Here is a 13,596-nt window from a genome sequence, read left to right as displayed (position 1 = left end):
CCCACGGCCGAGACGGGGCTGGGCCGGCCTCGGCACCTCTGTGGGGCCACAAGGGAGAGAGACCCAGCCAGGCTTTCTCATCTCTAACTTGTGTCTGCACAGAGGCGTCTGCAGCTTCCTTAGTGCTTTAACAGACTGTCAGCTCTCAGAGCTAATTACTGATTGGTTTTTGTCAGACACAGAGGAAACTGCTAGCAGCTTCTCTCAGGACATCACTTCTGTGATGCAAAACCACCACAGCAGCACAGAGCTCAGAGCTCCTTGGTCCATATGTAGTGGTCATGTTCCCGAGGGTTCAGAACCCCTCCTTGGGTGATCTCTGGGCCCTCTCCAAGGTGTTTTCAAATGAAAACATTCAGCTCAGAGTCTAAGAAAATCACCAGAGAACAGGACCAGCCTGACCTGTCTGTCCCAGCTACTTCTGTCTAGGATCAATCCTTGGGTATATGGAAATTGGGAGGCCAAATTCTAATTTTGGCCATGGTCCCTGGACATGAAGGCCAGGTTCTTTTCCACAGGAAGGAATGGAGCCCTACTGTTTCCCCGGGTGGATGAGAGGCGACCACCAGAGGACAAGGCCAGCCAGAGTTGTCAAGTTTTCTTCTGTGAGATATCCTTGCATATAGGAAATTTTTTAAGGAGGATACCAATTTTGGCAATGGGCATCTGAAAACAGAGAGTTCTTTTCCATGGCAAAGAAAGCCCCAGTACTCCCAGAACTGATGAGAGGCAGCCCTTGGCATTCCAACATCAGCCAGACCTGTCAGGTGGCCCCTGGCAGGCCAAGCCAGCCACACCCGTTCCATGTTCCCTCGCTTCCATGGGGCCCCACAGTGTCCCAATGATCCCTGGCTTCCAGGAGGCCCTGAGGTATCACAATGCCCCCTTGGGGACACGAGGCCCTGAAAGGTCGGAATGGTCTCCTTGGTTCCATCAGGCCCCACAGAGTCATAATGGTCTCTGGGTCCATGAAGCCCCGCGGTGTCACCATGGCCCCTTGGTTCCATGGGCTCCAGTGGTGCCACAATGATCCCCTTGGTTCCATGAGGTGCCCACAGTGTCACAGTGATCTCCATGGGAAGGAAAGAACCGAGCCCCAGTGTGCCAGGGGCAGCCACCAGAGACCAAGGCCAGCCAGACTTGATGGTAGTGGCAGATTTTGGCTGGAAGTAACCCTTGGATATAGGGAATTTTAGAGGTGGAATCCCAATTTTGGCCATTTCCTATAGATAAGAAGGAGAGCTCTTTTCCATAGGAAGGAAAACACAGAGCCCCAGTGTTTCAAATGCAGATGAGAGGCAGAACCCAAGGGTCCAAGGGCCACCAGACCTGTCTGTCCTAGCTGATTTCACTTGGGAGCAATCCTCAGATGTACAAATTTTGGAGGTGGAATCCCAGTTTTGGCCATGACAGGATGAATGTTTTTTTCCTATAGGAATGAGAAGCATGAAATCCAGGTGTTCTGGAAGAAGATTAGACATGGCCGCCCTTAGGCCAAGCCACCCAGACCTGTCTCTCCTGGCACCTTTCATACAGGGGCTATCCTTGGACACAGGGAATTTTGGAGGTGGAATCTCAGTTTTGGCCATGGGCACATGGACAGGAAGATGAGTTCTTTTCATTAGGAAGGAAAGCACAGACTCCCAGTGTTTCAGAGGCAGATGAGTGCCAGCCCTCAGGAAGACAAGGCCAGCCAGACTTGTCAGTCCTGGCAGCTTTTGTCTGAGAGCTATTCTTGGATACAGGGAATTCTGGAGGCATGGGTGCATAGTTGAGATGGGTGGTTTTTCACATAAGAAAGAAAAGCACATGGTCCCAGAGTTTCAAAGACAAATGAGAGGTGGCCCCTGGGTGGCCAAGGCAGCCAGACCTTTTTCTCCTGGCAGATTTCATCTGGGAACAATCCTTGCAATATAAGGAAATTTGGAGGAGGAATTCCAGTTTTGGCCCTGGGTCCCTGAAGGAGAAGGACAGTTCTCTCCCACAGGAAGGAAAGCTCAGAGGCCCAGTGCTCCAGGGGCATATGAGAAGCAGCCCTTGACATGCCGAGGTCAGCCAGACCTGTCAGGTGGTCCCCAGGAGCCCCAGCCAGCCAGACCTGTTCCATGTTCCCTTAGTTTCCTGGGACCCCACAGTGTCACAATGGTCTCCTTGGTTCCATCAGGCCCTGGAGTGTCACAATGTTCCCCTTGCTTCTGCAGTGTCACAATGGCCCCGTGCTTCCATGAGGCCTTGCAATGTCACAATGGCTTCATGGTTCCACAAAGCCCTGATGTGTCACAATGGCCCCTCGGCTCCGTGTGCCCTCGCTGTGTCACAAGGGCTCCTCTGTGACACTGCGGCTGCACAAGGGCACCATGGACCCTTGGTTCCTTGGGGTCTCTGAGTTTACAATGGTCTCCTTGATTCCATGAGGCAGCACAGTGTCACCATGGCCCCTTGGTTCCATGAGGTTCTGCAGGGTCACCATGGTATCCTTGGACCTGCATTGTCACAACTGACCTGTGGTAATCACATGTCCCCTGAACAGAGAGAGAGAGCTCTCCCAGGATTTTCTTGGGAAGCTGTGATAAAGCTCAGAGAAAAGAATGAGGAACAATTCTTGTCTTCACTTGCTGCCCCTGTTATTGTGCACATGTGGAATGTGTTATGGAGATTTGTTTACCAAAGTGTGATTTCTAAATTGGCCAATGGTTGCAATGTTTGAGTTTCAATTAACCAGTCTGGTCTGTCTGTGTCAGACTGTCTGCAAGAGTGGTGAGTGTTTCTTAGCAGTACAGTATAGTATAATGTAATAAAGTGATTGATCAGTTTTCTGGAATCATGGAGTCAGTGCTAATTATTACCAGCCAGGGATGCCCTGCTATGATAATTATCCAAGCCAATCTTCCCTTACCTCTGAATGCTAAACAGAATAGGCTTAACAGGCATATCAGCAACACCAACCACTGTAGACCCAAAGAGCAGGCTGAGGGGTTGGGAGAAAATTTCCCTAGTGTCATTTCCTCACAGTGGGTACCATTATTAAAGTCATTCCAAACATACACAGTTAGTGTGTGGTAGCCTCTAATCCGTGTGCCCACCATCCAGAGAAAATTAAAAACCCATCAATTCCTCACCATATTAACCCATCAAACAAATTGAATAGCAGCCACGTTAGCCATAGTTATAGGATGGGAAAAATGTAGCCACAAACATGTGCCACCCAAACCAGGGTCAGCTAGACCACATGGTGACACTTAACAATGTTTCTATATCCAGTACACCAAAAAAAAAAAAAAAAAAAAAAAAGTTACTCAAGAATTGTTTTTTTCATTTCACGATTTTCCTCTTGACACCCTTGGGCTGCACACTGGGTGCCAAAATTGGTCTTGGTTTACAAGACAGGTCTGCCAGGGAAGGCGGAAAAAAGCTTCCTGTGGAGGTGCCTCCAGCAGGACTCTCAGAAAGCAGCCAGCTGGGCTGGCAGGATGTCTTGGCAGGCAGGGGGTGAGGGGCTCCAAGCAGGGCAGGGAGAGCCCAGCTCAGGATCCTGGGCACCCGAGCAGACAGGGATAGGTCTCTCTTTTAGTGGGGCAGGTGTTAATAAGGTCCCAGTTTAGTGGCTTGCCGCGTTACCCGCCCCAGATACCCTTCTTCCTTCTCTAGCCCAGACTAGCTCTTAGGTCTCTGGGGCGAGAACGGACAGAGGGGGGCGCCTCCCGCTGCTCCTCAAAGAGGGTTTAGGAGGTACCCTCGTGGGTTCCCGGGTGTCGCTGGCGTGCCTCGACAGGGTAATGAAAAGCCGGATCCAGTGGCGGGCTAAATCCTTCTTTATTAGAGGCCAACAGGGCCAAACGCAGTGAAGGGGTGCCAGCCAACTGGAACCCTGGGCTGGGCTTAACATGAACTTTTATGGGTTGTGGGAGGGGTGGATCGTGAGGGAGGAACCAATGAGGAGCAGGGAAGGGAGTGGCTCCGGGATGGGGTGATTCCACCTGGTCCAATGGGGAAGGGGTGTGGGAGTGGCCCCAGGCCCTCGTCCAATCACTCAGTGCCCTGAGTGGAAGCTTCCAGATGGAGGGGAAGGAACACTGAGTGACGGACAAGGCGCCTGGGAGGGGACAAGGGAATGACTTAGCACTTTCAGGGATGACTGACAAGTGCTGGGGAGGTGGGAAAAGGGGACCAGGCGGGAAAACGAGAACAAAAGACCAAACCAAATGGGAAAACAGGGGGGTACAGGAACAAACCATCGGGGAATACAAATATATAAAGCATATATAAAAACATATAAATCGCACACCACCACAGTGGCTGTTCTCAGGAGCAGAGGCTCACCCCATGACAGAAGAAGCAGCTCTGGGCTGGGCTCTGGCAGCAGCAGTGGAGACTCCCTTCTCCAAGAGCAGCAGCTCTGATCATCCTCCCAAAATAAGGGATCAACAGACAATCATCAGCCGATGATAAGGAATGAACAGAAAGGAAAAACCCAACACTGGTTTGCCATTCTTAGTCCTGTAGGACAAATTCTATAAAGGTTTTATTTCACCTTTATAACTGTTTACATATGAGCTTTTGAAAAGTCAGGGACAGGGATTGGAACCTGCTGCTCCGAGGCTCCTCTCACAAAAGGAGTTCAGAAAGCCTGGAGGTCCTTGGAGGTATTTGGGGATCTATAGGGGATATTGGGGTTTTTTTCTGTACCTCCTGACCTGACAGGAACTTCTCTAATGAACTTTGCCTAAAGCTCCCACCCTGCCCATGACAGGAGCCCCTGTGAGTGCCTGTGACATCCTGGCTCTTTGGCAGCCTGGGGACACTTAGAAAGTCCCCATGGAACCCCTCTGAGGGCCTGTCAAAAAATCTGATCCTTACTAGGCAAACTGTTGGATGTTAACTAAAAGGTTGGTGGTTCGAGCACAGCCAGGGATGCCATTTATGTCAGAATCTGTGGTATTTAAATGATCCCAAAATTGTAGAAAGTTGCTGTCTTTCAGCCCCACTGCCAAAGAAGAAGTCATAATTCATCTGTGCTGGTTTTCAAGGTTGTTTATTATTGTTTATCTATAACATGTCCAGCTGCCCTGCCGCAGGTCTGTCCTGCAGGACAGCATTTGGGGTTCTGCCCTCAGTGGGATGTTACAAACATTATATACCAGAAACTACATGTGCTATATTTACAATAACGTGCCAATACCTATCACCTACATTGAACAGTGTGTCCCCAGTGTAAACCAATAGAAAAATGCCAACACTACAGTGAAACATGGAAGGCATGAAGAAGAAAAAAGACAAGGCACAACCAATTTCCTCCATCTTTCCTCCTCTGAACCCCTTATCTAGAATCCTACAATTCTACTTTTGCACCCATGTCACACTAATTATTACTTATATCAAACACTCAGAGCTTGTAATTCATCCTGTGAGATTGAAAACTTGTCCATGGACAGAGATCAGAGACAGTGTCTCTCGGGGCTCTGTACATGGGGTTCCTGATCCCCTTGCCAGGGTCCCAGACCTGCCAGGGCAGCCAGAGAGATTCCCTGGATTATCGAAGCAAACCTCATCAGGATCCATTGCTATGGTCAGTTTCCATGGCAACCATCCCCAGGAAACCCTGTTGCTATGGTCAGTTTCCATGGCAACCATCCCCAGCCCCTGTTGCTATGGTCAGTCCCTGGGCAGCTCCATGAAGACCAGCTGCTGGCCCTGCACAGGACACCCCAACACTGCCAGCCTGGGCCTGGCAGCGCTGTCCAAATGCTGCTGAAGCTTAGAGAGCCCTGGAACTGTGACCCTTCCCTGGGGAGCCTGGGCAGTGCTCCAGCAGCCTCTGGGCAAAAACCTTTTCCTGAGATCCAACCTAAGCCTGCCCCGACTCAGCTGCAGCCGCTCCCTCCACTCCTGTCCCTGGGCACCAGAGTGAAGAGGTTCCCTCAGCCCCAGCCAGGGACCCGCTCCCAAGGCTGCTGCCATGGCCACCAGGGCTGGCACCAGCTGGGATGCTCGGTTTCCACGGGCCGTGCTTCAGGAATGGGATTCCCCATTTTCCTGCTCCAGCTAAAACCGCGCTGCCACTTGCTGCCCTCCCATCTCCCATGGAAAGCACAAAAGGCAAAGATCTCAGGAAGGTAAAAGGACAATTTACTGGGAACAGCAACAAGATAAAGAACAAACAGGAACAGAAACAATATTGACAACAGAAGGGATAAGAAAAACTATTTACAGGGAAAATTTCAACATCAATGACTGTCTTTTCCTGGCCACGTGTTTCCTGCTATCTGGAAAAGACACCCTTCTCCTCAGGGAAAGAGAAAGAGTCCCTTTCCTGCCCCTGGCAATGACCTGAGGTGGGAGTGAATGTAATGATAAAGCCATGCCGAGACCCTCATGTTCTTCAATCCCATATCAGGTCATTGGCAGGGGCAGGAGAAGGTACAGTTGTCTTCCCAGCATGGATCACAGGGAACAGGGATCACCATGGCTCTTCCGAATTTGGGTTCTTCAATGAGGGATGAAGCTGGAGCGGTGCACGAAGCTCCTCCTGCAGCTGGGGCACTCACAGGGCTTCCCTTACCTGTGCGTCCATTGGTGCCTGGTCAAGTGAGAGCTCTGGGTGAAGCTCTTCCCACACTGGGGACATTCATAGGGCCTCTCCCCGGTGTGGATGCGCCGGTGGGTGATGAGGTGGGAGGTGCGCTTGAAGCCCTTCCCACATTCAGGGCAGTGGAAGGGCCTCTCCTCAGTGTGGATCTGCTCATGGAGGACGAGATTGGAGCTGGTGTGAAACCTCTTCCCACACTGGGGACACTCGTAAGGCCTCTCCCCAGTGTGGATGCGCTGGTGGATGATGAGTTGGGAGCTCCAGCTGAATCCCTTCCCACATTCCCCACACTCGTAGGGCCATTCCCCAGTGTGAATCATCTGGTGTTGTTTCAGATTTTTGCTCTGGCTGAAGTGCTTCCCACACTCCAAGCACTTGTAGGGCTTCTCCCCATCAGGAAGCGTCTCAGGCACCACCAGCTCCGAGCTCTGGCTGAAGCTCTGCCCACTTTCCTGACCCAGAGTGGGCCTTTCTTCCTCAGAGCACCCTGGGCTGGGTATGTAGCCCCTCCTCCGGTGGGATCTCCAGGGATTTTCCTTCCCATTGGATTCCTCCACTGAGGAGCCGCTCAAAATGGCCTCTTCCATGAGGTTCTGCTGCAGGGATTTCTCCTTCCTAGTCTCCATCCTCAGCTCCTGCTCTGGGGGAGGAAGGACAAGGAGAGGATGGGATTTGCCTCCGTGCCAGAGGGAAGGACAAGGAGATCCCCCCAGTGCGTCCCCGGCAGGAGGGCACCGGCAGCGGGACAGTCCTGCAGCCAGGGGCCAGGCTGGGCTGGGAGATGGAGCAGGAGAGAGGGGGAAAGGGGCACTGACTTCCTCCTCACCTGCCTCGGTGTCCCAGGGCATCTTCCTTTTCCTTGCAACCTTCTCCTCCATCTGGCGAATGTTTGGGTACGGGAAATCCTGTTTTGGGAGGAAAACAAGGGATGAGCACAGTGAGTTTTGTACTGGCTTGAAGGCAAACCAGGGGGAGAGTCTAAGCCAGAATAATTGAATAAAAAAATTAAGATCATGGCAATGATACAGAAACACTGGCTTAATCTGACAGAGTCAGAATATAACCTGACACCACAATGCTCAGGGTGATGGTAGTAGGCTGACGAAATGGTGGCTGCAGTCCTGTTGGAGCAAGGAACGTGATTCTGTGAAAGCAGTGATCCTGTAGAAGGGTCTGGTCTTGCTCTGAAGGTCCACTGGTGCTTATGGAGCTCTTGTCATCTGGGAATGCAGTAGGCAAGGTGGTCGTGGTGTTGCAAATGGTGAGATTATATCCAGGCAGGAATGCTTGGTTCCTCCCCCTGGGCGGAGCATCCCACAATGGGATGATGTAATTTTATCAGTCCTGCAGTGACACTCAATGGCCCATTAACAGAAGATGGCCCCTGGTGGGCGTTATCAGGGCTGAGCCATGGAAGAGATAAAGAACACTGCCCCACCTGTTGATAACAGTTTATGGAGATGGTGACTGAAAACACTTTTGGTTACATCTGACATTGTAACCTGAAACAGTGAGGCAATCCCTGCTCGGGGTGGGGGGTGAGCACCACCCTCCTTACCCAAACTGGCTCAGGTGTAAAACCCCCACCCTGGGGAGGCCACACACACAGGGGACAATGTCACACTTGCCCCGCCCCAGGGGAGATCTCTGTCACTCCCTTGCTCTCCCCCCTTTTCTCTTTCTTTCCATCTCTCTCTACCTCACATTTACTGTTCAATAAAAACCACTTTGGATTTGGTCTTGTGAGCACCTTAATTGGGGCAGAGGCATCTCTCTAACAATTTTATTATCCAGATTCTGACATTATTTTGGCACAGTGAGTTCAGGGCACTGTTGTCTGACCCCAAGTGTCTTTGACAACAGCATGGTTCCCTCCTCTGAGGAGCTTGTGGCTCTTTCAGGAGGAACTCTTGGAAACTTGGATGCAGCTTCCTCTGAGTGACTTTTGGGAGAACTTATGAGGAAAATGGCTGTTGTGGGTTGCCAGTGTAAAGAAAATATTTTCTTTTCCTTCCTAGACAAGTTTGTTAAAATCACTGGAAGAAAGGAACCAAATGATACCCGCAAGACTGACAAGGATCATTCACCCCAAAGTGAGAAAAACAAGGCTACGAAAAGTCCTACAAGATGCCCAGCTCAAGTAGTTAAATTCCCAAATAACTCTTGAATTCACAGGCTTGGGGAGGGGAGAAGCATTATTTTCTTGATCCCTGTCACCTGTGTGACAGCTACACAGAGCTTTCCCTTCCTTTTAATAATCTGTATTGGGACAAATTTCGAGTTTTCCTTAATCGGAACCTGCCAGCATCTGAGCTGGAGCTGTGCTGGAACTCATGAAATTTGGAATTGCCACAGAATTGCTTCTGTTGTTGGTTTATTAATGTTTGGGATTTGTTTGCATTTCCATTGCAAGTGACTTGTGAGAAGAGCAAATCTTCCTCAAGGCATTTTATGGAGGGTTAAGCTTAATTTCTGCTGAGTTTGTTTTGTCCATTGCCTGGGGGATGCTCAAGGGGTCTTTGGTTTTGGTTTGGCCCTAATTTTCTTCTGATTTGTCTTTATCACTTAAAAACACCTGAAAAATGGCTAAAAAGAGTATTTACCAGAGATGTCAAAAGTCCCACCATTTTAGAGGTATTTGAGGTGGAATTTATTGTTTGGGAACATATTCTGGAGGATCTGTTGGTTCTTGGGGGATATCTGGTAGTATTCTCCATATCTTTGCACTCCAAATGTCAAGGTGGATTTGTCTGTAACCTCAAAATGATTCAATCCCAGTGGAAACCCCTCAATCTAACCACAAAATTGCTCAATCCCACCTCAAAATGGCTGGTTCCCACCTCAGCCCCATGCCAAAATTACTCAATTCCACAGCCTCCAGGGTGAGATGGGGTTGGAAGGAGATCAGGAGAAGTGAGATCCAAATTTGAGGTTGTGGGATCAGGATTGTGTGGGGCTGGGTGGTTGTGATTTATTTTGATAATAAATAAAACTATCAGAATTATTGATTTCTGTCCCATTCCTTTTCTGTCAGCTCTGATTTGCTTTTCAGAGTGCTGCCTTCTCAGCTGATTTTGTTTGTGACCTCCTGTCCCAGACTGAAAAGCAAGATGTGTTCTATTTGCCATCTGTATGGCAGTTGTCCTGTGTTAAGTGGGCAGTTTTTCCTTATCTCTTCCACAATCAATCCTCCCTCAGGGGAGACATCTGCTGATAAGGGGCTATTGAATGTCACTGCATGACTGATAAGAACTGTAACATCCCATTGTGAGATGTTCTGCCCAGAGGGAGGAGCTAAGCATTCCTACCTGCATCTAGACTTGAGATTCTGGCCCACCAACACAGCTTTTTCTGGGCTGGATTTTCCCAGAGGAACAGCTGCCTCTTCCTCTTCCTTCTCAGAGGAAGACTCCCTTTTCTACAGGATCACTTCAACAGATTCACACTCCTGGAGGACTGCAGCCACAACTACAATTGGACTGCGGCCAACACCCTGTCCAAAAATGTCACATTGAATTCTGGTTCTCTCAGTGTTGTTTTGGTTCACTTCATTGTTCATGTTTTCATCTTCTTCCCTAATAAAGAACTGTTATTCCTGCTCCCAGATTTTTACCTGAGAGCCCCCCTTAATTTCAAATTTATAGCAATTCTGAAAGAAAGAGCCTACATTATTTCATTTCAGGGGAGGCTCCTGCCTTCCTTAGCAGACACCGATCTTTCTAAACCAAAACACCTCCTTTCTCTCCCATCTTTCTTTGCCTGCTCTGTTTCTCTCTCAGTGTCTCCCTCGAGCCAGGGCAGCTCCCAAAAAAGGCCCTGCCCTGATTTCATTCCGAGTGCAGGAACTACAGCAACCACGGGGGAAGTTATGAAGGCTGGCAGTGAAATGTCACTGTAAGGTCTTGCTCCACTTGGCTGGTGGCTCCTAGTTAAGAGCTTTGCCTTCAAGGGCAGGAACATCTTTTCCTGGCTGGGAACTGGAATTCCAGCCCCTGGGAGTGTGTGCCATGGATCCCAGAGGGTCATTCCCGAGGCTCCCAGGGTGCTGCTCCTGCCGTGCCTCCCAAGGAGCTGTGCAGGGCAGGGGACAAGGTGCAGCAGCTGTGTTGGTTCTGCAGTGCCACAAGGGCCCCTGGTTCCATGAGTTTCTGCACTGCCAACAGCGGTTCCTGGGTTCCATGATGCCCTGCTGTGTCCCCATGGATATTTGGTGTCATGAAGTTCTTCAGTGTCACAATGGCCACCTCGCTCCATGAGCTTCTGCAGTGTCCAAATGGCCTCCTTGGATGGGCAGTGTCACCATGGACCATTGGCTCCATGCAGCCCCGCTGGGTCACCATGGACTCCTTGGTTCCATGAGGTTCTGGGGGTGTCTCCATGGTCTCTTTGGATCCACAGTGTCACAATGGACAATTGGATACATGTGTCCCTGCTTTGTCACCGTGGCCCCTTGGTTCCATGGGACCCCAGGGTCACAATTGACTCCTTGCTTCCACGTCACCCCCTCAGTGCCAAAATGGCCCCTTCATTCCATGGGGAACACAAAAGATTTATAGAAACATTGAGCAAATCCTGCTTAACACAGCTGCAAACATCTGTTTGCATTCCAAAGAGAGGTTAAATATGAGGTTGGCACCAGCAGCTTCCATCTGCAACATGGATCCAGGGAAAGGACAGGGACAGAGAGTTCAGGTGGGAGACTCAGAGAATTCTGCTTCCAGAGATCATTTCTGGTCACATTGTCCCTTGCAGGAAGGTGACACCATTCCATGCAGCCTGTACTGAGCAGGTGACTCCTGAGTGGGGTTTGTTGTTTAGGAAATCTGCTCAGGCTTTTCCGGTCTTTCTTTACCAACAGGAAAACTTCTCCTGGGCCTGTGTGCAGGCAGAGACTGAGGAGAGCAGTTGGGACACGGTGCAATGGGCTGGGACATGGAGCTGCAGAGCTCAGGGACAAGGTTCTGCTGCAGGGCTCAGGGATGTCAGTGCCAGGTGGGCGATGTCAGACATGGTGAGGCTGGGGGTGAGGAGCAGCTTGTCCAAACAGGGTCAGTCCTCAAGGGGCTCATTCTCCTACATGCCCAGACCTCCTAAGGAGAACTTCAGTGTCAAGATCACCTGGGGAATGCTTCTATCAGCTCTTCTCTGAACTCGGAAACAAAACAATATTGCTTTTATAAAAGAAAAAAAACAGGAGGTGCACTTGGAAATCTTCCTCCTTACAAGAACTGCAAACTGACTCCAATCAGCTGCACAAGGCCTGGAGATTTTCAGACCATTGAATGAAGGCAAAGAGCACCTGAGGGCTTTCTGTATTTTAATGATCCTACAGTGGATTCGGGGCTGAGTCCAGGACCCTCAGGCACTGACAGAAGGCTGAAGGAGCTGCTCAAGGAGTCATAAGCAAAACTCCAAGTCCTTTGGAGCATCACTGAGGGCTGGGGCTGCCAAAGGCTCCCCAAGGACTGGGGGGAGCAGATCCTTGAGGCCAGGATTGCAGGGAGCCCAAGGCTCAGAGCAGGGAACTGCAATGCTGAGCAAGGCCTGGGCTGGCTGGGGGAAGCAGAAAGGCCAAGCCCTGAGCCCAGCCTGGCACAGCAGGGCCTGTCCCTCACGGGTGGCTCGGGGCTGTTTGTGGGGCACGGGGATGTGAGGGGCAGCAAGGACAAATGTCACAAACCTGTGTGACCCTGCAGATCCTCATGGAGCCAAGTGGCCACTGTGGCACTGTGCTGCCTCATGGAATCAAGGAGACCATTGTGGAACTCAGAGGAGCCGTTGTGACACAGCAAGGGCACACGGAGCCGAGGGGCCATTGTGACACATCAGGGCTCTGTGGAACCATGAAGCCGTTGTGACATTGCAAGGGCTCATGGAAGCACGGGGCCATTGTGACACTGCAGAAGCAAGGGGAACATTGTGACACTCCAGGGCCTGATGGAACCAAGGAGACCATTGTGACACTGTCCGGTCCCACAGAACCAAGGGAACATGGAATAGGTCTGGCTGGCTGGGCCTCCTGGGGACCACCTGACAGGTCTGGGTGACTTTGGCATGTTGACGGCTGCTTCTCATCTACCCCTGAAACACTGGGGTGTCACCCTGATTTTTTAAGATTTTCTAAGACCTTCTGAGTTTACATTCTTGTAGCAAATTTTCTCACACAACTTTCTGTAAATAACTTATTGCTTTGCATTCCTTCATAGAGGAGGGGAAATTTGATGGACGGTAGTTTTGTCCAGTGTCATTGGAGAGGTGGTACTTTCATCCTCCAATCCACTGTCATCTTTGGAAAACTATAAATGTTGGAGTCAGAAATAAATTACATTTCTTTTACCGTCACATACGCAAAGGTGCCCATCATGTCTTCTCATGTCCCATAGTCACACTGGGGGTCTGGGCTTTCCTTCCTATGGGAGAGAACTGTCCTTCTCCTCCAGGGGCCTATAGCCAAAACTGGATTTCCTCCTCCAAATTTCCTTATAGTGCAAGGATTGTTTATAGATGAAATCTGCCAGGAGAGACAGATCTGGCTGCCTTGGCCACCCGGGGGCCACCTCTCATCTGCCTTTCAAACACTGGGACCATGTGCTTTTCTTTATTATGGGGAAAAAACATCCATCTCAACCAGGTACCCATGGCCAAAACTGGGCATCTGCCTCCAGTATTCCCTATATCCAATGATAGCTCCCAGAAAAAATGATGCCAGGAATCACAAATCTGGCTGGCCTTGGCTTCCTGAGGGCTGGCACTCATGTGCCTCTGAAACACTGGGACTCTGTGCTTTCATTCCTAATGAAAAGAACTCTTCTTCCTGTCTAGGTGTCCACGGCCAAAACCGAGATTCCACCTCCAAAATGCTCTATGTCCAAGGATAGCTCCTAGACGAAAGTTGTCAGGAGAGAGAGGTCTGGCTGGCTTGGCCTAAGGGTGGCCACATCTCATCTTCTTCCAGAACTCTTGGATTTTGTGCTTTTCTTTCCTATAGGAAAAAAAAACATCCATCCTGA

The 13,596-nt window shown here is 50.3% G+C and overlaps 1 protein-coding gene across 1 annotated transcript in view; it reads right to left on the bottom strand.

Moving 5' to 3' along the window:
- The window catches only part of LOC146764373 (uncharacterized), a 198,762-nt gene that overhangs the window by 79,036 nt on the left and 106,130 nt on the right, over positions 1–13,596 (bottom strand). Inside the window, 2 exon segments of the mRNA XM_085565021.1 lie at positions 5,937–5,939; positions 6,560–6,972. Coding sequence (XP_085421147.1) covers positions 5,937–5,939; positions 6,560–6,972 — 416 coding nt within the window.

Source organism: Lonchura striata, chromosome 35 (genome assembly GCF_050655825.1).
Source record: "Lonchura striata isolate lonStrDom1 chromosome 35, ASM5065582v1, whole genome shotgun sequence".
Lineage (NCBI taxonomy): Eukaryota > Metazoa > Chordata > Aves > Passeriformes > Estrildidae > Lonchura > Lonchura striata.
The sequence above is the reverse complement of the archived record's forward strand: the minus strand, read 5'-3'. Positions and strand labels throughout refer to the sequence as shown.